The sequence below is a fragment of the Erythrolamprus reginae genome, chromosome 5 (genome assembly GCF_031021105.1).
Source record: "Erythrolamprus reginae isolate rEryReg1 chromosome 5, rEryReg1.hap1, whole genome shotgun sequence".
NCBI lineage: Eukaryota > Metazoa > Chordata > Lepidosauria > Squamata > Dipsadidae > Erythrolamprus > Erythrolamprus reginae.
Genome location: NC_091954.1, coordinates 37,133,687 through 37,159,671, shown reverse-complemented (window position 1 = coordinate 37,159,671; position 25,985 = coordinate 37,133,687). Strand labels below are relative to the sequence as shown.

Sequence of the window (25,985 nt, the reverse complement as noted above, 5' to 3'; positions counted from 1 at the left end):
ATTTCTTATCGCTCACAAAAATATAGAGCTGACTTTAAAAGATACTATGATAAGATGGTGCAGAAATATAGGTAAGGAAATAGATATAGACACCTGGGAAAAAGTTTGGATCAATAACTGGAAAATGACTAAGTCAGTTTCATTAAAAGAAAACCAAATTAAAATGTTTTATAGATGGCACCTCCCACCAAACAGGATAGCAAAAATGTTTCCAAAAACATCCCCACTATGTTGGAAATGTAAGAAAGATATAGGAACTTATTACCATCAATGGTGGACATGTGGTAAAGCTAAAACTTATTGGAAGATGATTGAGAAGATATTAAAAGAAATATTAAAGCACGATATAGATAACACCCCGGAATTTTATTTATTAGGAATTACTAATCAGACTTATAAGAAAGAAACTCTTTATTTAATCATACATATATTAACTGCGGCTAGAATAATATATGCGCAAAACTGGAAGGGGGAGGAAATCCCCAAGAAAGAAGAAGTTATAGCCAAAATATTAGATTGCGCCGAAATGGATATGATGACAAGACGATTAAACGATCAAGAAGATACTAAATTTTATGAAACATGGAATAATGTATATAGATGGTTAGATAAGAAAAAATAAGAGATAGATTTGTTTTTACTTAGGTAATAACAATATTACCATTAGTTCAAATGTATTTGTAGAGGATTTTGTTATAATAGTTTACTTATCAGTAACATATTAAGAATTTTGTTTTATTTGTTTAAATGTTTGATTAGATGAATATAGTACCTATAAACGATATATTAAGAATCTTTACTTATACCGTACTAACATTGCATTTAAGATTTGAAAACATATTAAAAATTTTGTTTTACTTGTTTAAATGTTTGATTAGTTGAATATAGTACCTATAAACAATATATTAAGAATTTTTTACTTATACCGTACTAACATTGCATTCAAGATTTGAAAATATTTTATCAGAACTTTTTAACATTTAACAAATGTTTGATTATGTATTCTTTTTTCTATTTGAATGTATACTTTCAAAAGTAGCGGGGAAATACATCCCCATTCTATGTTTAATGTCTGTAAGTCTGTATGTCTATTTTATGAAAAATAATAAAAAAAATTTAAAAAAAAAAAGAATATTTAATGGTATCAACTACTTGCATTCACATTGTTGTGCCTTTACAGAATTAACTGTAATAAAAATGTAACTCTAATGCTTCAGCATACAGCAAGTTATATTTATTTATTTTATTTATTTATTAGATTTGTATGCCGCCCCTCTCCGTAGACTCGGGGCGGCTCACAACACAATAAAACAGTTCATGACAAATCTAATAATTTACAATTTAAAATATTTTTTAAAAAACCCATTATTAAGCAGACATACATACAAGCATACCATACATAAATTGTATAGGCCCGGGGGAGATATCTCGGTTCCCCCATGCCTGATGACAAAGGTGGGTTTTAAGGAGTTTACGAAAGGCAAGGAGGGTAGGGGCAGTTCTAATCTCTGGGGGGAGCTGGTTCCAGAGAGTCGGGGCCGCCACAGAGAAGGCTCTTCCCCTGGGGCCTGCCAACCGACATTGTTTAGTTGACGGGACCCGGAGAAGGCCCACTCTGTGGGACCTAATCGATCGCTGGGATTCGTGTGGCAGAAGGCGGTCTTGGAGATATTCTGGTCCAATGCCATGAAGGGCTTTAAAGGCGATAACCAACACTTTGAATTGTGACCGGAAATTGATCGGCAACCAATGCAGACTGTGGAGTGTTGGTGTAACGTGGGCATACTTGGGGAAGCCCATGACTGCTCTCGCAGCTGCATTCTGCGCGATCTGAAGTTCCATCTTCAAGCAGTAATGGTAGATTCCAGGTTTTGGAATGTTGTGGTACTGCATGCATTTCAACTAAACTTAACTCAAAAACATAGGAAAACGGCTTATAAGTCTTGTGCTGATTTGAAACTAGACTTAAATACTTACTTCAAATAACATGAGAAACTGTTTTTAAAGGCCCTTCAATGTATCTGAACGCAAAGCTAATTCCTACTCTGTAGTGGAATGTGACCATGGAAGGAAAGAAGTTATTGTTCGCACTGGAGGAATGGCTGATAAAACATCAAAAAAGACCTATACGTTTGATATGGTACGTCTTATGAATGAGTGAGTGAGAGTATGTATGGCTTTTTATGGTTACAATGTATTTTATACTGTTTTTGTATTTATTGTTCTTTTTGTTTTATATTGTTTTTCCCCCTCACATCATTAATTGGACCATTTTCTTAATAATTTTTGAACTTAAAGAGTTTCTGTTAGTACATTGGTACTCACCTGTTTTGAGGCTGCCATATACCAGTGGTAGTCTGTGACTGAAAAGATGTAATATGTCTTTAAGAGCATTGGCTGCTTGGCCCTAAGAGGGCGCCAGTACCATTCCCTGTTGGGGGAGTTATCTTTGTGAGTAGTTGTGTGCAGTTTGTACTCTGTTGTTGATATCTGTATATATTTGTAAATAATACTTTGTTAAATACTAAGTCTGTGTATTTACTGGCTAACCCACACAATTACATCACTGCTATCACTCTGCTGTGTGTCTGTCTAAGGTTTTACACAAGGCTGCACCAAGACATACTAACAGTTTCCTTATTTGGACTCTCGAATAAAATAATAAAAAGTTAACTGTACATCTATTCAGAACTCCCACCCCTCCCTCCAGAATGGATGTTTAATTACTTTCCATCATTAAGTAGAGTATCCAAAAGTACCTAAGAAACAAATCACATAGAAATTAGTTGCTGCTTCTTAGCATGGCTGCTATAAGTAGTTCAAAAGCAGCCAGTGTTGTTTATAATCAGTACAGATTTATTTATAAAACTGGACAGAAAGTTTACTTTATAAATTCTGCTGAAGGACTGGCTCCTTTTGTTGCTTCTTCATCTTGAACTGATTGCCTCTAATTAATTGTCTGAATTTGTTCCCTGTGCATTTCTCTGTGTTAAATCAGGTGATTACAGGCAAATATTGTCTTCATTTTTATAAATTATAAGTTCTGTTAGTCTTTTTGTCTATAGATTTAAATACTAGGTTTTGTGTTGGGTTGCTAAAGTTTAATCTCATCTTATATACCACTTCATAGTGCTTCTACATAGTGGTTTACAGAGTCGGCATATTGCCCCCCCTTCCGCCCCCCCCCCAAAAAAATATGGGCCTTGATTTTACTGACTTCGGAAGGATAGAATGCTGTCAATCTTGAGTGGGTCAGGATTGAACTTTGGCAGTGGGCAGAATTAGCCTAAAATACTGCATTCTAACCACTGCGTCACCATGGCTCTTTAAAAATAAAAGCAAGCATTTTCAGTCTCCTTCAGCAGGGAGAAGAGATTGCAGATGACCAAAGCTGAAACACATAGTTTTGCATCGTTTTTTAAAAAAACAGTGGTTTGTTGAATAAATCATAGCAGCTTGGATCATTCACAAAAAGCCTTTAAATAGATGTTAGTGTGTAGAGTTGCTCACTCTTTGCTTTATAATAAGATACAATTTAATACCATACAATATAATAAGTACGATTTGTAAAATATGGATCAGTTAATCCATTATACTAAACCCAACCTAGACAAGCCACCTTAAAACTTAGTGGAATGGGTAAACATTGCACATGTTAAAATACAATATTTGTTTCTGTACAATGTAACTGTTTTGTCTGAACATTTCTCTAGGGAAACTTGTGAAGTACTGTATATTCATTTTACAAATAATTCCAAAATATAGTTTTAATCTGGTTTGTTAGATTATTCCAATTCAGGTAGGAAATAGTTTGACTGCAGAGCATTTAACAAGTCCATTTTTATGTCTGGTCTCAAGGTAAGAACAGTTTCTTTTATTCAATAAAACAGGTTTTTGGAGCCCTGGCCAAACAGATCGATGTCTACCGGACTGTTGTATGTCCAATTTTGGATGAAGTACTTATGGGCTACAACTGCACTGTCTTTGCGTGAGTATTACGTTTATTTTTTGTTGTACTCTAAAATATATTATTGAAGCTCATTTTTCAAATTCCTTTTCACAGTTATGGTCAAACCGGTACAGGAAAGACCTTCACTATGGAAGGGGAGCGATCACCTAATGAAGAATATACATGGGACCAGGTAAAAACATTTTAGTCCTTTCCAAGTATAATGCTGACACATTCTTACATCCTAACAGCTACCTCAAATCCATGATTTCTTTTTGAGTGTCTGTTCATCATTTTTTGCTAACATTCTGAGGCTAAATTCCTGGAGTCAGTTAATACATGGGATATTACTTTTTCCGTAGGATCCACTTGCAGGTGTAATTCCACGTACTTTGCATCAAATTTTTCAAAAACTTGCAGAGAATGGTACAGAATTTTCTGTCAAGGTTTCTTTGTTGGAAATCTACAATGAGGAGCTGTTTGATCTTTTGAGTCCTCCTGATGTTGGGGAAAGGTTGCAACTATTTGATGACCCACGTAACAAGGTAAAAAAAAGGCAGATATGTCTCCTTTAAGGTCATGAACTTCTGAATTAGAATATGTAATTTCGGCATATTGCTTTTGACAGAGAGGTGTAATAATCAAGGGATTAGAAGAAATAACTGTACATAACAAGGATGAAGTCTATCAAATTCTGGAAAGAGGAGCAGCAAAAAGGACCACAGCTGCTACTTACCTGAACCAGTATTCCAGGTAAATAAATAAAAATATTTTAGAAGGCCTCAATGGCAGGTTTTACATAAGTAGAAGAAAAGCAGAAAATCACAGTTGTTTTGCCATTCTTAGGCAATCATTGCTTAGTGTCTTCAAATATTGCAGGATACAAATTCATTAAGAATAATACAGAATACTATTTCAGCTGCAAATAATGTGGTTCATTACTGTGAACTTCTAAGATTCTGGAGTCCTTCCGGAGCAATCCCTGCTGATACCTGCAATTTTGCTGAGCAAATTGGGGCAATCAACCTGAACAACAACTTTGTCTAAACTTAATTTCTTCTTGGTCAAGTCTGGTTGAGAAATGTAAATTTTTCAGATATTTTTAAATCTTAAGAATATATTGGGGGAAGCAAAACATTCAATTTTGAAAAGATGGACAGGTTCGCAATGGCTTCTAATGCGACCTATTGGCTTTAACCTAAGTTTTTTCAGCATAAAATGCATTGTTGGTACTTTATTTCCTCCGGGAGTTGGGCGGCATGCAAATTAAATTAAAAAATGAATGAATAAATTTGAGAATTTTGTTTTAAGAATTTAAGTTAAACAGAACAGTGCTTACAGATTTTTCCTCGCTGCATCTCATTTCTGCAATATTTTCTTTTGGAATTTTGAGAATGCCAGAGAACAGGGCAATGAGCTCTCTGTTTCTAGATCTTAAATTGTGTGTTTGTTTGTGTGTGTGTGTGTGTGTAGGGGGAAAGTATTTAGTCAGACACCAGTTGTGCAAGTTCTCCTATTTAAAAAGATGAGAGAGGCCTGTAATTGACATCATAGGTAGACCTCAACCATGAGAGACAACATGAGAAAACACATCCAGAAAATCACATTGTCTGATTTTTAATGAATTTATTTGCAAATTATGGTGGAAAATAAGTATTTGGTCACCTACAAAGAAGCAAGATTTCTGGCTCTCACAGACTGAGGCTCCCCTGTCCTCCACTCATTACCTGTAGTAATGGCACCTATTTGAAATTGTTATTAGTATAGAAGTCACCTGTCCACAACCTCAAACAGTCACACTCCAAACTCCAGTATGGTGAAGACCAAAGAGCTGTCGAAGGACACCAGAAACAAAAGTGTAGCCCTGCACCAGACTGGAAAGACTGAATCTGCAATAGGTAAGCAGCTTGGTGTGAAGAAATCAACTCTGGGAGCAATAATTAGAAAATAAAAGACATACAAGACCACTGATAATCTCCCTCAAGCTGGAGCTCTACGCAAAATCTCATCCCGTGGGGTCAAATTGATCATAAGAACAGTGAGCAAAAATCCAAGACCCACATGGGGGAACCTAGGGAATGACCTGCAGAGAACTGGGACCATCATAACAAAGGCTACCATCAGTAACACACTACGCTGCCAGGGACTCAGATCCTGCAGTGCAAGATGTGTCCCCCTGCTTAAGCCAGTACATGTCCGGGCTCGTCTGAAGTTTGCCAGAGAGCATTTGGATGATCTAGAAGAGTATTGGGAGAATGTCATATGGTCAGATGAAACCAAAGTAGAACTGTTTGGTAGAAACACAACTCGTCGTGTTTGGAGGAGGAAGAATGCTGAGTTGCATCCAAAGAACACCATACCTACGGTGAAGCATGAGGGTGGCAACATCATGCTTTGGGGTTGTTTCTCTGCAAAGAGACCAGGACGACTGATCCGTGTACATGAAAGAATGAATGGGGCCATATATCGTGAGATTTTGAGTGCAAACCTCCTTCCACCAACAAGGGCCCAGAAGGTGAAACGTGGCTGGATCAGATCCCAAGCACACCGCCAAGGCAACAAAGTAGTGACTTTGTAAGAAGCATGTCAGGATCCTGGAGTGGCCTAGCCAGTCTCCAGATCTCAACCCTATAGAAAACCTTTGGAGGGAGTTGAAAGTCCGTGTTGCCCAGCAACAGCCCCAAAACATCACTGCTCTAGAGGAGATCTGCATGGAGGAATGGGCCAACATACTACCAACAGCGTGTGACAACGTTGTGAAGACTTATAGAAAATGTTTGACCTCTGTCATTGCCAACAAAGTATTAAGATGAACTTTTGTTATTGACCAAATATTTATTTTCCACCATAATTTGCAAATAAGTTCATTAAAAATCAGACAATGTGATTTTCTGGATGTGTTTTCTCATGTTGTCTCTCATGGTTGAGGTCTACTTATGATGTCAATTACAAGCCTCTCTCATCCTTTTAAGTGGGAGAACGTGCTCAGCTGGCACCAAGAACAAGGGGGCAGCAACGGGACATCTAGTCCCACATTTACCACCTACTGAATCCTCAAAATAATTACCCCCCCCCAACATAATAAGGTGAAGGCCATATAAGGCTCTGTCTTATTTTCAGGGAAACTATAGGGTTGAGGATTGAGGCCCCATTAAAATGTTATTAGTAGAAGGAATGGGATCTTCGTCTTCCAACTTGCTTGTTTCAAAAAAATGCATTTGAAATAGTCTGCTAATTAAGAGTACCAGAAATATGAAAAGAGGGTGTTTTTCTGGTGTTCTACAAAAAAAAGTAGATAATTCTCAGAAACACTTGTATAATTCTGTAATGTGGATTGACAACATGTAGAATAGGACAATTTGCAAACTCTTCTTTTTTTGTCATAATAATAGGCTTGCATAGGAGCCAAAACAGCAAAACTAACTTTGTTGGGATCAACAGGTTTTTAGTTCTATTACTGACCAACTATTTCCTGACCTATCTTTTACTAACATAAGGGATCCTGGGCTTGATTTTGTTCTATTTGTCTAAAACACAATAGAAAATGCCCTGTAGTTATTTCTAGTTTATATCTTGGAACTAGAAAAGGATGGAAAATGACTTTTGATCTGCTAATTATCTTCAGAGATCTCAAAGGCAAATCAATTTGCTTCCAAATGTTGTGGTGTCAGAAGGTTTATTGGAGGTTCCCTTTAACTTCATTTGGGAAGGAAATCCTAAGCTCATCGGTTAAACCTTTTTCTTTAACAAGTGAGTGGGCCCATTTGATTGGCTCAGTGAAGCTAGTTTACTAGTATTTTATGAATGTGCTTAACGTTTTACTTCATGGTCATTTCATGGTCATATGCCCTTTAATTTAGAGGACTGAAAAAAGGTACAGAATGTCTTTTCTATTCTCAGAGATGTTTGGGATTTGTCTGACCCAAAAAAGACAGGGATCTGAAGTTGGTTTAGCATCCAGTCAAATCAATTATTGCTCGTTATTACTATTCAGCAGGTAAAATCACATGGGACAAGATTATAATATTCACTAGAACAATTCTCTGTATCTCAATTTATAGCCGATCTCATTCAGTGTTTTCCATCACATTGCACATGAAAGAAACAACAGATGGGGAAGAACTTGTGAAAATTGGAAAGCTAAACTTGGTGAGTTTAAGCACATGCTATCTGCACTGCATCAAGTTATGCCCAATAATACAGAGATGGCAGAATATCAGATCTTGTTACTTTGGCCACTGTCTGATGGGAAGTTACATTGTAATAGTAAACAGACTGTCACAAAACCAAGGAATGGATTTGTTTTGATTTTTAAAATGCTAGTAGGCATCCTGCCCTCTAGAACGATAGAGAACAGATTTGAATTCCATTTTTGGAGATCTGACATTTTAATCCCATATTCTGTATCATGTCAGATTTCTGCCTACTAATGCAGGTAACTTCTCCATTCACCCCATAGTATAATAGAGGGCTTGTTGGGTTTGTAATTCTCTAACTGTTGATTGCATATCCTAGAGTCCTAAGCTACGGACCATGTATGTTGGGAATTGTAAATATAAATACCCTCAGATGTAGTTGTGTTGATTTTGAGCTGGTTAATGGTTAGCAATAATTTTTGATTACAAAGGTTGAATATAGTTTTTGGATCTCTCCTTGTCACTATACATACTGATTGTAACTTAAATCAGTTGTTTTTTATTTATAGGTTGATCTGGCAGGAAGTGAGAACATAGGCCGTTCTGGAGCAGTTGACAAAAGAGCTCGTGAAGCTGGAAATATCAATCAGTCTCTGTTGACACTGGGTAGAGTTATTACTGCCCTTGTTGAAAGAACTCCACATATTCCATATAGAGAATCAAAGCTTACCAGAATCCTACAGGACTCTCTCGGAGGACGCACAAAAACATGTATAATTGCCACCGTTTCTCCTGCGTCAATCAATCTTGAGGTAAAGTGCTTTCTTTTGGGTAGTGTGAGTGATAGCCGTTGGACTTCCAGATGAAATTACATTTAGAAATTTATAAAATTTAATAAACGAGATGAGAATACAGATCTCTAGATAACAATTTGAAGAAGTAGTAGGACAAAAAAGGGAACAATCAACACAGATGGATGGATTCAATTACAGCATGAGTTGTACCATTTGAAGACATGATGGGACAGGTTGGGGATAACCTATCTTGGAAAAAATCTATCATTTTGCTTGCAAGGGTTAAAATTCTTGATGGGACATAATAATAATAATATAATAATAATAATAATAATAATAATAATAATAATAATAATAATGACTTTTAAAATGTTCTATTAATAGGATCCTGATCTATTATGGTTTATAGTATTATTAAATTTGTGTATCTCATCATTGGGGAATTCAGAACTTAAGATTATAAAAAATCTAAATAAAACAGTAGTAACAGTAATGCAATAAAAATAAATGTCGAGAACACAGGAATTCTAAGTTACATGCCATTTTTCAGAGCAGTTTTCGCAAATCAGAAGAAGAGTTGGTAGAATGCTTAAATCACAATCTCTATAGAGAAACCCAGCAAGATATTTCTGGAGTGAACCTCCTTGTATTTTTCAACTTTTTTCCCCTTTTATACAGAAGCGGTTACATTTTCTTACCTTTAAAAGTATTTAAAATTAAATTTATTTTCATGTATTTTTTATTTATTTTGTCTTGTACCATAGGAAACTCTGAGTACTCTAGAATATGCCCACAGGGCAAAGAATATCCTGAATAAGCCTGAAGTAAATCAGAAACTCACAAAGCGGGCCCTCATTAAGGTTCAGTATGCCTTCATTCAATGCTTTCTAAATTTTTCCTGCTGCCTTGCAGTGTGAATGTATGATAGTTGATTGGGTTTTTTTTAACTGGCCAGGCCAAAAATATACACTTCTGGGATTTATGGATTCCAGATGCTTCAGAAGATACATTCCAGCATTGTGCTGATATTTTTCACAGGAGTATACAGAAGAGATTGAACGCTTAAAACGAGCTCTTACTGCAGCACGAGAGAAAAATGGTGTCTATATTTCTGTGGAAAATTATGAGTGAGTACTTGGCTCTCTACAAAGACCGGCACTTGGGGTGAATGTTACTTAATGATTTTTTTTAAAGCACCATCACTCCCCTGTCAGGCAAGATTACACACTGTTGTGAGTCTAGTGTAATTTGTAGAATTTGGTAGAGCGATGGGATGCAGCTCAGATGTCACATTTGAGAGGAATGTCATATGCCTCATACATCATTATTGTTCCAAATCAATTCATTTCTTATTGAAAAAGCTTGGATGATACTAATCAGAGCAGAGCAAAAATGAATTGGGTTGAGGGCCATGTTCAGAAGAGTAGGGCAACATTCTATTATGAGCAGATTTCCAAAAATAATTCCTTCAGTAACATAAGCTTAGAAGGTGAGTTGGGTATTGAGAAATGAGGTGCTAACATTTGGGGGGAAAGTCCTGAGGTAAATTGAAATACAGAGATATATAAACTTTTCTTTAGTGTCCTTCCTTTTCATTATCAGCAAAAATATGTTACATGCACGCATACATGCATGCATACATACATACATACATATATACATACATACATATCTTTTTGAAGGACGGAAATCTCCAGTTATTGGTCATAGCGAATTAAGATACTTAATGGCATACTGAATATTATTTGGAAAAGAAAGGAATCTCAAAGATTAAAACATAACTCAATAGCAAGATAATTGGACTTTAAATCTTTTGGATGTCCAGATAAAAATCCCGAATATATACTGGCTGGCATCATATTTCCCCTCAAATAAGACCTAACCAGAAAGTAAGCTTTAATGCGCCCTTTGGAGCAAAAATGAATATAAGACCAGGTCTTATTTACAGAGAAACATGGTAGTAATCAGAAATGAATAGCTATTTTCTCCCTATTTGCTCTTAAAGTTATTTCATTGTTTGGCACGAAATTAATAACATTATGTCATTTTTAACATTGATTGACTTTTTCTTTAGTGCACTTCATGGGAAAATGACAGTTCAGGAAGAGCAAATTGCCGACTATATTGAGAAAATCACAGCCATGGAGGAAGAATTGAAAAAAGTAAGTGAACCCAGTACATTTCTTTTATCTTCTGGGATGATTCTCAGATGGTTAGAAAGCTCTAGCACGCTCATCTTTTCACAAAGATAATAATGTGAAAAGCTTCCAGTTGTAGATGAATTTTTGGAGTGGCTTTCCTTTCACAAGAGCCAATGATTTAACACCTTAATAAATGTTCCTCTATAGGAGATATAACAGGATCTTTCCAGTGCTGAGCACACCATTGTGCTACCATTATGTATAAAAGTAAAACGCCATGTGATTTTTCCAGCACTTTATCCATTAAAGCAGAGGTCTTCAAACTTGGCAACTTGTAAGACTTGTGGACTTCAACTCCCAGAATTCTCTAGGCGGCATAGCTGGCTGGAGAATTCTGGAGTTGAAGTCCACAAGTTTTAAAGTTTAAAGAATATCAATTCAAGCAGCTGTAGTACTTGCCAACAGTCAGAAAAACTACTACAGATAGTTCTCAATTTACAACAGTTTGTTTAGTGACCATTCAAAGTTATAAGGGCACTGAAAAAAGTGACTTCTGAATATCCCCATTGTTATATGATCAAAATTCAGGTGCTTGGCAACTGGTTCACATTTATGACAGTTGTGATGTACCCAGGTCATGTGATCTGCTTTTGCAACCTTCTGGTAATCAGCCATGTTACTAACTTAACAAATTTTAAGTTCACAGTGAGCTGCCCTGAATCCCAGGAGAAGGGCAGCATAGAAATCAGACAGACAGACAGATAGATAGATGCAATGATTCACTTTAACAACTGTGATGAGAAAAGTTGTAAAATGGGAAAAACTCACTTAACAAATGTTTCACATAACATAATTTTTGGGCTCAGTTGTGGCCATAACTTGAGGATTACCTGTACTTAGAAAAGCATTATTTTATTTACACACACATATATGAATGAAGAAGCCATGTCAGTTTTTGTCAGATTTTGCAGAAAGGAAGAGCTAGCGATCACGCAAAAGCCCTTACAGGCCATATTTGGACTGCAGATGGCCTGCATCTTTACAAGTATATTTTGTCTTGACACAGGTTAACGAGTTATTTACTGTACAAAAAGATGAAATGGAAAAGTGCCAGGCAAACCTACAAGCCAGGGAAATGGAATTGGAAGTTACCCAGAAAGACTTGGATATCACCAAGGTTCTTCTTGCTGAAGAAGAATATGTGGCCTTGGCTTTAGAGAGCTCAGAAGAAAAGCTTCATGGCACTGCTACTAAGGTCAGACTATGTGACATACTGATATTGTTTTCTAAAAACAGATTGCTTGCTAGATGAAAATGATTGTATTTTAAATAGAGATAGCCCATTTAAGAGTTTCAGTGGCTCTTACAGTTCTGAAAGAATATTAGACTTTTAGTGTGATTCTTGATGAAATCAGAATGTCTTTGTCAATCAGAAAAGAGTACATCCTATGAGGGGACGATATGGGCATTTTGTGGAAGCTTTTTCAATTAATAGTTTTAATAGTTTGAAACAGGGTTCCCCAGTACCGCAGCATGGTACTGGGCTGTGGCCCTTTGGGAGCTGGGCACAAAGTTCCAATTGCACAAGTGGCTGGCAGACAATCACACCCGCACACACTATCGCTGCTACTGGTCCGCAGAGCTGGAAAGATTGGGGACTCATGGCCTAAAAAGACACTGAAGCCAAAGGAGGCAAAATTTGGAACACATTTCTGTAATTCCCTCTTTTAGTTTACATTTTAAAATGTAATGGAAAACTTGTGTGTGTGTGTATATGAGAGAAAGAGAGAGAGGGAGAGGTGATATTTGAAGACTATCAATCTTTTTTTCCTCCTTAGCTGCTTACTACAGTTAAAGAAACTACCGGTGATGTGTCTGGTTTGCATGCAAAATTAGATCGGAAGAAAGCAGTTGAGCACTATAATGTGGAAGCACAAAAGACCTTTATGGATCAGATGAATATTCTCTTTAACAAAATTCAGAACTCTGTGAAAAAGAACTATCAGAATCAGCAAGAGTTCCTAAACTCTTACACCTCCTCAGTTAGTAAGTCTTTCTATTCAACTTCACATGGCAATAAAGTCAACGCACACCTATCCTTGACATGGCAAAACCTTGATTTAGACTTGTTGAGAAATCAAAACCGTTACCAAATCACTGTTGCCTTCTAGCAAGAAGGGGGTTGGGTTAAATTGTTATATCTCATCTTTTTCTTGTTAGATGATCTTCTGTCTACCAGTCTTTCAGCATTTGCAGTCACCACAACAACTATAGACGCAGCATTCACTTCGGTAAAGGAAATGGTTTCTACTGAAGTATCCCTAACTACTGAAAAAGTGATGAATCAGGACAAGCTAGCCTCCCTAAAGCAAAAAGATCTGCAAAAAATGATTGTAAGTACAAATGGCATAAAGTAGAATAATGTTTTGGTTATTTGCTGTTAAAGTATAAGCCAGAAACAAAAGAAGGATCTGATTACCCAGAGTTGGAAGTTCCAGGTAGTTTTCAAATGAAGACAAGATACTGTAGATATTATGACTACAACTACTGATTTTGGCACAGACTTTCTTCATCCAGTGTCATGAGGATAAAAGCTAGGAAATTTGATGATTAGAAACTTGGGGCAATTTCCTATGTTGCAGCAGAATCCAAATAAGAATACTGTTGGAATGCAATTCTACAGAAGGAACAGGAAATTGTGTATTTGACATATTCATGAGTATTGTTGCTTATTGTCTTCAATAAAATTTCACTGGAGATTTATTAGGTGCCATGTCAGCTCTTGGGATAGCATCTTGCATTGAAGGAAGCTTGACACTAAATTGATCTTATCAATTCCTAATGTGTGAGAAATAATAGCTAATTCGGAGCAGTTATAATGTCTAGCCTTTCTGCAATTCTGTTTTCTGGTTGGGTTTCCAATGTTTCCTTCTTTGAAATCAATGAGTTCCCTATCTTGTCTGCTCTTCTAGGAGGAACATGGGTGTAGACTGGACAAGGCATTAAGTAGTCTAACTCCTGTGGTACAACATGTGCAGAATATAAACTCTCAGTTGCAGGAGTGCTTCAAGAAAAATTCATCCTGGGCAGATATGGTAATAAACATACCTTGAAGTACTATAATTGTTGAATGCTAGCACAAGGATTAGGAACCTTTCCCTCTCAGTATTTCTCAACCTTGGATTCTAAGGCATGTGGACTTCAACAGCCAGCCCTCCCCAGTCATGTTGGCTGGGAAATTCTGGGAGCTGAAGTCCACACATCTTAAACTTCCTGAGGTTGAAAAAAACCACTCCTTTAGCCTTTCAACCTAATCCAATACAATCACTAAGCTGCCAGAGCCTTCATTGTGGGGCTTCTTCCCCTTTGCAATGTAAACCACTTCATTTGTAGTCCACTTTCAGCAATTTCATGCTTTGCTCCTTTGGGAAAGGCACTGAACAGTCACAGTTGTCTAGAGCAGTGGAGCTTAGAATTGATTCAGAGGGAATTCCCTCAGTCGTACCTGTGCCTGTCTTTGGAGAAATCACCAGGTCATTGCTTATGGTACAAACAGAGCTCTTCCATTTGCTGACAGGCAAAAGCAATGAACCTTCCCTATTTTCTTTTGCAGGCAAAATGTTTCCTCCTGCATGAACACTTTATAAACAGGTAGTGCTTTTGAAAGGAGCTAAATGTCTACCAATTCCCTGCCCTATTAATCTCTTGAGCATCTGGAAGTTGGATCTTCTTTCCCACCCTATCTTGAGGACAGCTTTTGTCAACCTCAAACCAGAAATGAAATCTAGTAGGTTCTGGAGAACTGGTAGCGGAAATTTTGAGTAGTTTGGAGAACCAGGAAATACCACCTTTGGCTGGCCCCAGAGTGGGGTGGGGTTGGAGATTTTGCAATATCCTTCCTCTACCATCCTCTACCATGCTCACAGAACCGGTAATTTAAAAAAAATGGATTTCACCACTGCCTCAATCGCTCCTGTCCGGATATTTATAGATCATCTAGATAACTCCAAATTAAAGGAGACTGAAATATCTCAGATCTACTCATGGGTATTTGGCAGGTGGATGAGCATATTTGTCACAACACAAATCCTAAGACTTATATATTTATATCGGGTCTATGTTATGATGTAGCCATGCATATCTTAACATGTGATCATTATCAGTGACATCTATGGTCCCACCTAAATGAATATTGCCATGTTTCTTCTTAAAAAAAACCAAAACTTTAAACACATATATACACATTGGACTGTTGTTTAGAAAAAGTCAAATCAATATCAATGTGCCCTTGAAAATTGATGTGATCTCTTTTTCTGACTGAAAGATTACAGGCTACAAAGAAGAACTGGCTGCTTTCTTCTGTGATCATTCTCTTGCTTTGAGTAAACTACAGGAAGACAGTTCCCAAATGTTTTCTCAACTTCAGGATAGTTATGAGAGTCTGCAAGAACAAGTGGAACTGACCAAGATGGCACAGAAAACGGTATTTCTTCCATTTTGTTGTGGTAGCCCAAGAGTGATCAAGCTGGTGTCCATGGGAGGTCCATAGTGCACTAGAATAGAAATGGGTGGTGGGGTGATGATCTTAGAGAAATATGGGTTGCTATGCTGTTTAAGGAGCACTTAGGTTCTGCTGGCTCTGCCAGCCATTGTTCCTTTCTCTATCCTGGTGATTATGATAGCATATGGTCCAGTGTGACCTTCTTAAGAGACAGGGATCTAGTTTTCTTGACTACTACTGCTGTTATGCCCAGTTGACATTACACAAGATTGTGAGAGTTGCACTTGAAACTAATTGGAGGACAGCGAGTTCTCTACAGGATTAGACAAAGTTGGCTCTTCTATGACTTGTGAACTTCAACTCCCAGAACTCCTGAGCCAAGCTTGGGAATTCTGGGAGTTGAAGTCCACGTCATAGAAGAGCCAACTTTGCCTACCCCTGTCTTAGTAGCTCCTTGAAACTTTATATTTCTGTTTCCATTACTGACAAAAAAATTGGCTTGCCTGCAGGCTTCTAGCAATGACTCCCATAGTATACACTATACATAATTCTGGTTGGCTTCATTTTATAAATGCTTGATTGTTTGTTTTGATTTTCCATTTATATTTTCTACTTTTATTGTAAGAACAATACTACTACCAAACAAAGAAGGGTGAGAGAAAAACATGGGGATATAGGTTGGCTTCATGTGCACAAATGCCTTCTAGTAATATGGATGCTAACATTGTTCGTATTTCTTCTTAAAAGTCACACAAAGCCAGAGCTGCAAATGCTGCAACAATGGGGCCTACACATCTCTGCCCAACATGTGGCAGAAGATTTCAGGCCTGTATAGGGCTTAGCAGCCACCTGCAGACACATTGTGGACAGCCCCACAAATTGTTAGATATCAAGGTCCTCTTTGAACACAATAGATGAGCATTATAATCATCGTCACATAATACATAACAAGTCAAATGTGTTCAAGTAGATTAAGGAGAAATGTGAATGTGTATTTATTGTGCATCTCATGTAGGAGTGGAGAGGAATTTGGCTGTACGTAAGAAGGGGGAAATCTGCTTATTGAAAAAGGGTTAATCAGGATAATTGAGTTTTGTCCATATCTAGCAGAATCTTTCAACCCATGTATCTCCTGAAAGATGGATTTTTCCCCCCTGAACCTGTCTCTAAAATAAAATATACAGTTGTATAAGTATTAACTGAAAAATGCATCTGAAGTACATTTGATAAATGTGAGTTCCTGCATGCTTTCAAATCATTTTACTAATATACTTTTCCTTAGTAATATATATTTTCCCCAATTTTTCTTTATTCATACTAGGGTACAGCCCAACTTATTGCTTTGCTGCAAAATCAGCTACGCTTGCACGATTATCAAACTCAGCAGAACTTAAGCCAAATCCTAGAGAAAGGTGGAAGCCTAAAGAAGACTATTAATGATGCACAAGAAAATATAATTGTGTAAGGAACTTAATTTTTTCTGAAATATGTTTGAAGGATTATTCTAATATTCTGCAGTTCTTGGGAGTCAGATTCATTCTGATATTTCTTGGGCTAAAACTCTCACATTCCTCACATAGACTCAAGCATCTGTGGGTCAGCCCTGCTTCAGACTAAACCTGCATAACAGTATTGTCAAGGTAGACATTTGGCAATCAGAATATGAATTTTATTTAACTCATAATCAATTGAAATAAATAATAAAATTTGTTTTTTGCTGATCCCCTTTATTGACTAATGTCAATTTCAGGAACTGCCATTGCCTTTATGCATTATGCATGACTTTAATCTCCATTTCAACAAAACTTCTGACAATCAAAGGCAGGAGTGGACATCTTTGATAGATGGGCATCACTTTAAAAAAATATTTCAGGGTGTTCAAATTAAAGTAAGGCTTGCATGCATTTGCTTTTAGCATTCTTATAGAGGAAAAAAATGGCATATCGTATGTATCTCCACTTTTACAGCAAAATAATGCCATAGAGGAGTCTTCCAGAATGACTGGATACTTTAATACAATTTGGTGAAATTAGGAGTTTAGGTATAACACTGATTTGGCTGCTGCTTCAGTCTTAGCCTATGTGGTGAAGCACAAACAAAGATTAGCGCTTGAATAATCTGTGGCTGAATCCTTTTCTTTAGGCAGACTGTTGGCCTTGTCAACTCCAGCACTTCCCAGAAGAACAAGATGGCTCCAGCTCTGGATGACCTTTCCCAAGAGGTCAGGCAGTCCAGCCACGATAATGTTAAGATCGTTCTGGAATCAGATAACCACTGTAAAAATCTGAACAGTAGTTTGAGAAACACGTGCAAAGAAGCAACCAATTGGGCTGGAACGGTAGCTGCAGAGATGGGTGGTGTGATGGATCAACAGAGAGCTTTTCTCAACAGCCAGAACGAACACCTACAAAACATGTATAAGGTAATTCCGTATCTTCCAACTAAATCATCAAAGACTTAGACAGAATTTTACGACGGGTATATCCAGATGGTCCTTGACTTATAGCCAAAATTTCCATTGCTGAATGAGGCAATTGTTAAGTGACTTGTGCCTCATTTGATGAACCTTTTTTTGTCACAGTTGTTAAGTAAACCACTGCATTTGTTAAAAGAATCATGTAGTCGTTAAGCGAATCTAGTTTCATCCCCAGTGAGGAAGGTTACAAATGGTGACTGCATGGCCCCCCCAGGACAGTGTAAACCAGGGGTGTCAAACCGTCCCAAGGGGTGCTTAAATCTGGGGCCGGTCTGGAAATAGCAAAGGACTGGCCTGTAGTGTCTCTGGCAGCCAAAATGGGACATGGTGGGATCCCATTTTGATCAACAGGGTGCTGCAAGAGGCATTCCCACCACCACTACAACCCCCAAGAAGAACTACGATGCTGATTCAGCCCTCAAAGACATCCAATTTGATAACCCTGATGTAAATTGTCATAAATACATGCCATTTGCCAAGCACCCAAATTTTGATCATGTGTGCAATGATCGTAAGTGGGAAAAACTGATTACAAGTCACTTTTTGAAATTTTAAATGGTTGCTAAATGAATGGTTGTTTGTCAAGGACCACCTGTATATAATTGTTTAGATCAGGTCTGTCAAATGGGCGGCCTGTGGGCCAGATGTGTCAGGTGCAGTCCATGCCCACCCCAGCTACACAAAGGCAAAATACGTCACGATCCACCTGTGATGTGATCGAGTTTGATGCCTATGGTTTAGTTCAGTGATGGCGAACCTATGGCACGGGTGGCACTGGTGGCATGTGGAGCCAGTGCCACCCATATCTGCTGGCACATGAGCTGTTGCCCTAACTCAGTTCCAACGTGCATGTGTGTGTTGGCCAGCTGAATTTTGTCTCACACAGAGGCTCTGGGAGGGTGTTTTTGGCTTCCAAAGGGCCTATGGGGGGGATGTGGGATGGTATTTTATACCCTCCCCCAACTCCAGGGAAGCCTTTGGAGCCCTGGGAGGGCGAAACACGAGCCTACTGGGCCTACCAGAAGTTGGGAAAGAGGCCGTTTCCAGCTTCCAGAGAGCCTCTGGGGTGTGGGGGAAGCTGTTTTTGCCCTCCCCAGGTATTGAATTATGCGTGTGGACACTCACGCATGCACGATAGCACACACCCACGCTCTTTCGGCGCCCGAGGGGAAAAAAGTTCATCATCACTGGTTTCAATCAAATGTGTTTGCCCAGGAATGGCTATTGATGGCTGTCTCCTCAGGAAAGCCTGGAAGAAGGATTCAAACCATATTTTCCCAGAAATAATGATGGTTCATATACTTGGAAAGAACCATCAATTGTTGTCATATATTGAGTACAATTAAATTTCATTCAGTCAAGCCTGCAGTTTATAATATTGAAGATCTGGTTTCTTAACATAATACCTTAAGATTTTTGGCTTCCAGGATCTCCATGACAAATGTAACGCATCAGAAGCCCAAGTGACAGTCCACATAAGGAGACAAAAAGAGGCTGAAGATGTCGCCCTCAAGAGGCTTCTTGACCACTTGCAGAATGACCGAGAGGAGTTTACCCAACAGAAAGACTTGCTCCTAGAAGAAGCAGAGAATGGTTTAACTCAGATTAATGGCTTTCTGACTAAGGATCTGAAAATGGATCTTCCCACAGGTATTTGGAGGGGAGAAAATTAGCCCTGCAGACTTTGGGAGACAAAAAAAGAGAGGAAGACCTACCTCAATTCAGTTTTGGAATTGAATAAGAAAAGGGTGGCTTTGTGGTCCTAAGGCAGTGATGGTGAACATATGGCACGCAGAGCAATATCTGAGGACACGCAAGGCATCGCCCTATGTCAGTTCCTGCATGCTGGACAGCTGATTTTCTGCCTTTTTGCCGTTTTTGCTCTCCCCAGGCTTCAAGATAGCCTCCTGGACCCTGGGGATGGTGAAAAACTGATCATTGGGCCAACCGGAAATATACTTGTGTGAGTCACTCTCAGCCTCTTTTTCGCTGTCAAAGGTCTTTGGGAATTTCTTCGGCTTTGGACAGTTGCAGCGAGGCCTTGCAGACCTCAGTCCATTTCTTCTTCAACCGGCAAAGCTTTCTTGAAGGCTTCTGTAGTTGATAACAGAGCTCTGGATTGATCCGGAACTCTGTTATGGGCTACAGAGGCCTTCAGGAAAGCCTTGCTGGCCGCAGAAGAAATGGGCAGAGGTGTGCGAGGCCTGGTTGCAACTATCTGAAGGTAAGTAATAGGGCACCTCCACTTCCGTTTTGTTTCCAAACTTCCAGTTAACCCGTTGGGCCATTTTTTGCTGTCCCCAAGCTTTAGGAGGCTCTCCTGAACCCCAAGGAGAGCGAAAAGCAGCCCAATGGGTCTACCGGAAGTCCAGAGGCTTCAGTGAGGCCTGTGTGCATACAAAAAGGGCAGCACTGGGGGGGGGGGGGGGTTGCGCATGTACAAGGGAGTGCATTGCATTATGGTGTGGGCACATGTATGCTATTGCACATGTTGGCACCCTTTTGGCAGGCTAGCCAGAAAAGGTTCACCATCACTGTCCTAGGGTGCTGTAGTGCACTGCCTTAATTATCTCTCATCTTTCCTAAAGGAAATACTCCACAGCGGAAGGACTACTTTTTCCCAGTGACAGTGGCGAAAACAGAACCACGCGATCTTCTGCTTGAAAAATTAAGACAAAAACAGTTGAGGCTGACATCTACCCTAAAGGCTGCTGAAGCCGTGAAGCCTGACGTCTTGGACGAGGTAACTACAGAAAGTAAAGGAGGAGAAATAGCTTGCTTCTCCCAATGGGTGGTGCTTAAACAGTTACGTTGCTGTAGAATGCATAGAGTGCATTATATGTTGTGAGCCACCCTGAGTCCTCGGAAAGGGGTGGCATAGAAATCCAATAAATAAATAAATAAATTTACTGTGCAGAGGACTGCTCCTGCTCTATTGTGTATTTAACTTGTAGAAATGATTTATCTACACTGCCACAATCGGCTAATTATTGTCTGTCCCAAGGATTCTTTGGACGAAGAAGATATAAGAGAAACTAATGAGAGCCTTTGCAGTGAAAAATCCTTCTTAGAAACTAGTCTGTATATTCAGACTGGAGTGCCTTTCTTTCAGGTACTTTATGTCTTTTTGTGTTGACTGTTGATTGGGACATGAATATGTATGTTTTAGAAATTTTATTAAGATCTGTGCAGATAAAGATAACGAGACCTAATACAAGAATGAAATTTTTTAAAAAGTGTAGAAAGGAAACATTGCCAAAAATTCTAAGAAAAGAAAACTTCCCTCAAATTCTGCAGCAAGAATACTATTCAACATTAATAACTTATTGTTGTCTATCTTAAAAAACAGCCAAATCTTCATTCCATGCCTCACCCCATTTTCTATAGCTAAATCTTTAGGTCTTATTAAAAATTTTTTAAAAAATTAACAAAAATACCTATTAGTACTGTACTATATAATCTTCCTTTCCATTAGTCTAAATCCTCCCCACCCTTCTCTTAATAATTAGATGTTACAAAAATGGTAAAAATTGAAAGCTATTAAAAAACATCATTTGGAATGAAAACCTCTTATTTAGATATCAAAAAATGATAGTCTAAATATTACAAATTCATCCATTATACCACTGAACGTTTCCAAAAGAGAAATAATCCAATCCAGATTATCATCAAACATCACCAAAGATAGCAACTCCTTATTTTACCATAGTCATATAAACCATTTTTTCCCCTTATTCCTTTCAGCCATCCTTAAATCTGAAGTAACTGCAGTAAATGTCTTATATTTCAATTGAAAAATATAGTTCACATCATTCTTTGGTTACATTATTTGCATGTCTTTTTTGACTGGTTATTCAATTCCACTTGTAGATCCTGTATTTCCACCTCTTTCATGTAAATTGTAATTTTTAAATCCACCTCCAAGTCCATTTTAGTTGACTTCAAAGGAATTTTGTTTTCCAGTAAAGGGTTAAAATACTCTATCACTTCTTACTCACAGAGATACATTTTCTTTAAAGTAACCATCATTTGCTTTAGTAATTGATCCTTCAAAAGATGTTCTACGCTGAAATGTAAACAAAACAGAATTTTCCCCAAATGAGAGGATCTTTCTAATTTCTAATTAAGAACATAAGAGCCATGCTGAATCAGGCCATTGGACAATATTTTTTTTCCAAAAGTTTTGCTTTCTGAAAAACTTTAGGTGACAAGTTGTTTTGACATTTTCATATGCCGAAGAGTATTTCTGTTTGCTAGTAAACTGAGGTGATGTATTTTTGCCAAAATGATGACACAATTATACAATGGAACTGATATAAAGCTTTCCCAGCACTTAGTAAAAGTAATAAAAAGTAACACAAGCTCTTTAACTTTGCAGCATAAAAGAAGCATCAAAAAGGATAAGGAGAACAAAGCCGCATTCTTCCTAGAAAAAGCCAAGGATGAGAATTCAACCATTCCATCTCTCCCAAAGTCAAAATATCCATTAAGACTCCTCAACTAATGTACCATATCGTGCTTCTATTTCATTCCGTCCTTGCCAGTTTTCTTAGCTTGAGTTATGCACATGGCTTTGTAGTCAGTGTCCCAGATTGCATAGGTAGAGATCTCATCAACACAGGTTGCCTTTTATAAAATGTAATTTGCTTGCTTTTTGTATTTTGCAGGTTTTAAAATAAAATAAAGAATAACTAACATTATTTAGTAGTCTTGGCTTTATTTTTTCTTTTGTAAGATCAGGTAATACCCAAAGCTGGGAAAGGAGCAGAGATCTCTTAAACGTGTCTTAAATATGTGGCTTACTTGAAGTAAGTGGGCGAGGGGGGAACACCTTATAATTTATGACAGTAATGGAGCCTGTCCATTATGGTTACAGTCATAAGTCGTTAAATGGTGCATGGAGTGCCTCAGAAGTGGGGGAAAGATCTGGCAGGCCTGGGCCAAGCCCGTACTTCAGCACCTCCCTAAATCTCATGTGGCTGCCCAAGGCCTCCCCTACCCCCTGAGCACTCTATGCTCTGCTTACCACCCCTCAGCGTCCCTGCAGGCCCTGAGCCTCTTTCCCAACCCACCTCCATCTCCTCACCATCTGGATCTCGGAAATAGGTGTCTTTTGGGGAACAGCTACAATGACTTGAGGCAACTCCAAAATGGCGCCTGCTTCTAGGATAGTGCCACGTAACCAGAGGTGGAGCTCTTTCTCTGTACTGAAAGAGCGGGTCCAGCAGTCACGGAATTTGCTCACTATCCAATCCACGTAGGACTGAGCCTTGTCTTTTAAAATATTGCTGGATCTGCCCCTTCCCAGAATTCGCTCGGTCCTCCTACTGGCAGGATGCATGGTAGCTCAGCTTAGTCATTTCTCCATTCAAAAAGTATTAGAGTTTTCTTTGGCGCAAAGGCCCTCAACGGCCAGTAATACCAGCACTTGCAGCTCGCTGATGCGCAAGCCGCTTGGCGCCATAAAGTTCACCGCATGGCCCAGAGTAGGCTGTGAGACTCTCAGGCTATTACTCCTCGGCTAGGCCTCTAAAGCAGTGTGCCTTGGTTGTAGATTTAGGGAGGTCTAGCCCTTCTGTACTCATTGGCACGAATTTTGGATTTGTCCAGATTGTCTTTGAGTTGCAGACGCTCCTGGGCCTTTTCCTCTTGGGAATCCTTTTTGCCTAATCATAGTAGCTTCTCCAACCTTGGGAATCCTTTTTGCCTAATCATAGTAGCTTCTCCAACCTTGGCTCAGACCTTGTTTCTGATAATATTTTTCAGGCCATGGCTTCTTCTATTCCCAAGAGAGGCACCTCTTCTAAAGGTCCCCTTGATGGTAGGCCTACTGGCGATGTAATTGAATCCAGGCCTCCTCCTCCTCTTCCTTAGCAGTATCCCCCCCCCCGGGGCTAGGGCCACTAGAGCTGAAAAGAGGTGGGACAAAGCTCTTCAAAAAATTCATGAGCAATCAGCTAAACGCTGTAGAGGACAGGCCCAAGTGCATGCTAGCCCCCCCCCGACCCTCCAGAGGCTTCTGATCTGCCTCCTTCAGGTGTCCCTGTGCTCTCCCTGGATGAGCCAAACCTAAACAGATCCCAACCTAATCTATGGGGCTTAGGTCTAGGGGAGCCAGAAATTTTCATGGAGGATCCCCCAGAGCCAGGCCCAGCCCAGGTCCACAGGGTGTCTCTTCAGCTGCCTGCATCTATTACTAACTTTGCTCCAGAGCTACAATCTATGTTTTCTGCTCTATCTCACGCCATTGATGCCAAACTCTCAGCTATCAATGTGCCTCCTCCCCCTCCCCCACGTGCCTCCAGGCCCGTGAGTTCCTTCTCAACCTATAGAGTTCCAGTTCAAGACCCAGACTCTGACTCTTCACAGGATGAGAACGAGGAAGATGAGGATGCTTATGAGGACAGGGACGACCCATTCCAAGGCCTGTCAGGGTATGAGGAATCCCAAATCAAGATTCCCACACCGGCTACCACTTTCCTTTCCAGCTGTTCAAGCCCCTTTTATTTAAGACCAGAGCAGCCACAGGCCTTGTGGGTCAGGATAAACCTGCACCATCTTTTACAGCTCCTCTAGAGCAGCGTTTCCCAACCGGTGTGCCATGAGACACGGCTAGGTGTGCCGCGAAGCTCCAGCTGGGCGGGGCGCTGCCAGTGCCGACCTGGAGCTCCCGCTCGCAGCTGTCCCCGGGCTCCTGCTCGATGCCGCGGTTTTCGGCGCTCTCCTGCTGGGCCCCAAAGAAGGAAGGCAGGAAGAAGGAGAGCTCCATTCTTCGCGCCTTTTTCCCGCCTTCCTTATTTGGGGCCCAGCAGGAGAGCGCCGAAAACTGCGGCATCGAGCAGGAGCCGGGGGACAGCTGCGAGTGGGAGCCCCAGGACGGAAGTACCGGCAGCGCCCCACCCAGCTGGAGCTTCCCTGGCGTCGGCGGCAAGCGTCCTTTGTGGCCCGGCAGGAGGGCACTGGCGGTAGGAGCGGGGTGTGTGTGGCTGCAGGGAGATGGCGGTGGCGAGAGGGAGCTCCAGGCGGCGGCGAGAGGGAGCGCTCTCTCTCTCAGCTGACTGCAAGCGGGAGCCCTGACGGTGGCGGTTGGACGTGCTGCTGGACGTCGTACATGCTGGCGCTGCGGGCCTGGCATATACAGTGTCCAGCAGCACGTCCAGCTGCCGCCGTCAGGGCTCCCGCTTGCAGTCAGCTGAGAGAGAGAAAGAAAGAAAGAGAAACATATAAGAGAGGCAGAGAGAGAGAGAAAGAGAGACATAGCAAGAGGCAGAGAAAGAGAGACAGAGAAAGAAAGAGAGGCAGCAAGAGAGGCAGAGAGAGAGAAAAAGAAAGAGAGACATAGCAAGAGAAAAAGAGAGACTTAGCAAGAGAGGCAGAGAGAGAGAGAGAAAGAGAAAGAAAGAGAGACATAGCAAGAGAGACAGAGAGAAAGAGAGAGAAAGAAAGAGATAGCAAGAGAGGCAAAGAGAAAGAAAGAGACATAGCAAGACAGTGAAAAAGAGAGAGCAAGAGAGAGAGAAAAAAGCAAGAAAGATAGCAAGAGAGACAGAGAGAGAGAGAGCAAGGGAGAGAGAAAGACAGAGGAAGGGAAGGAGGGAGAGAGAAAGAGCAAAAAGAGAAAGAAAGAAAGGGATGGAGAGAGAGAAAGAAGGGAAGGAAGGAAAAGAGAGAAAGAGGGAGAAATAGAGCGAAAGGCAGGAAGAGAGGGGGGTTTTGTCCAAACTTTTCTTCCCCCCCCCCCCCGGTCAACTAAACAATGCCGGTCGGCGGGCTCCAGGGGAAGAGCCTTCTCTGTAGCTGCACCGGCCCTCTGGAACCAACTCATAGAAACATAGAAGATTAGAGCTGCCCCTACTCTTCCTGCCTTCCGTAAACTCCTTAAAACCCACCTTTGCCGTCAGGCATGGGGGAACTGAAACATCTCCCCTTGGGCATGTTTAATTTATATATGGTATGGTGTGTATGTCTGTTAGTATATGGGGTCTTTT

General features: G+C 39.8%; 1 protein-coding gene across 1 annotated transcript in view; it reads left to right on the top strand.

Annotated features, from left to right (window-relative positions):
- KIF11 (kinesin family member 11) overlaps positions 1-22,697 on the top strand; it is a 28,796-nt gene extending 6,099 nt beyond the window's left edge. The window contains exons 2-22 of the mRNA XM_070752384.1: positions 2,008-2,140; positions 3,891-3,988; positions 4,064-4,142; positions 4,312-4,494; positions 4,578-4,702; positions 8,011-8,098; positions 8,655-8,897; positions 9,644-9,739; positions 9,918-10,006; positions 10,954-11,041; positions 12,087-12,275; positions 12,859-13,066; positions 13,241-13,413; positions 13,993-14,115; positions 15,345-15,503; positions 16,843-16,982; positions 17,664-17,943; positions 19,425-19,647; positions 20,586-20,740; positions 21,002-21,109; positions 22,376-22,697. Of these exons, the coding sequence (XP_070608485.1) occupies positions 2,008-2,140; positions 3,891-3,988; positions 4,064-4,142; positions 4,312-4,494; positions 4,578-4,702; positions 8,011-8,098; positions 8,655-8,897; positions 9,644-9,739; positions 9,918-10,006; positions 10,954-11,041; positions 12,087-12,275; positions 12,859-13,066; positions 13,241-13,413; positions 13,993-14,115; positions 15,345-15,503; positions 16,843-16,982; positions 17,664-17,943; positions 19,425-19,647; positions 20,586-20,740; positions 21,002-21,109; positions 22,376-22,501 (3,106 nt within the window). The 3' untranslated portion in view covers positions 22,502-22,697. The remainder of the gene's footprint in view (positions 1-2,007; positions 2,141-3,890; positions 3,989-4,063; positions 4,143-4,311; positions 4,495-4,577; positions 4,703-8,010; positions 8,099-8,654; positions 8,898-9,643; positions 9,740-9,917; positions 10,007-10,953; positions 11,042-12,086; positions 12,276-12,858; positions 13,067-13,240; positions 13,414-13,992; positions 14,116-15,344; positions 15,504-16,842; positions 16,983-17,663; positions 17,944-19,424; positions 19,648-20,585; positions 20,741-21,001; positions 21,110-22,375) is intronic.
- The last annotated feature ends 3,288 nt before the right edge of the window (positions 22,698-25,985 follow it).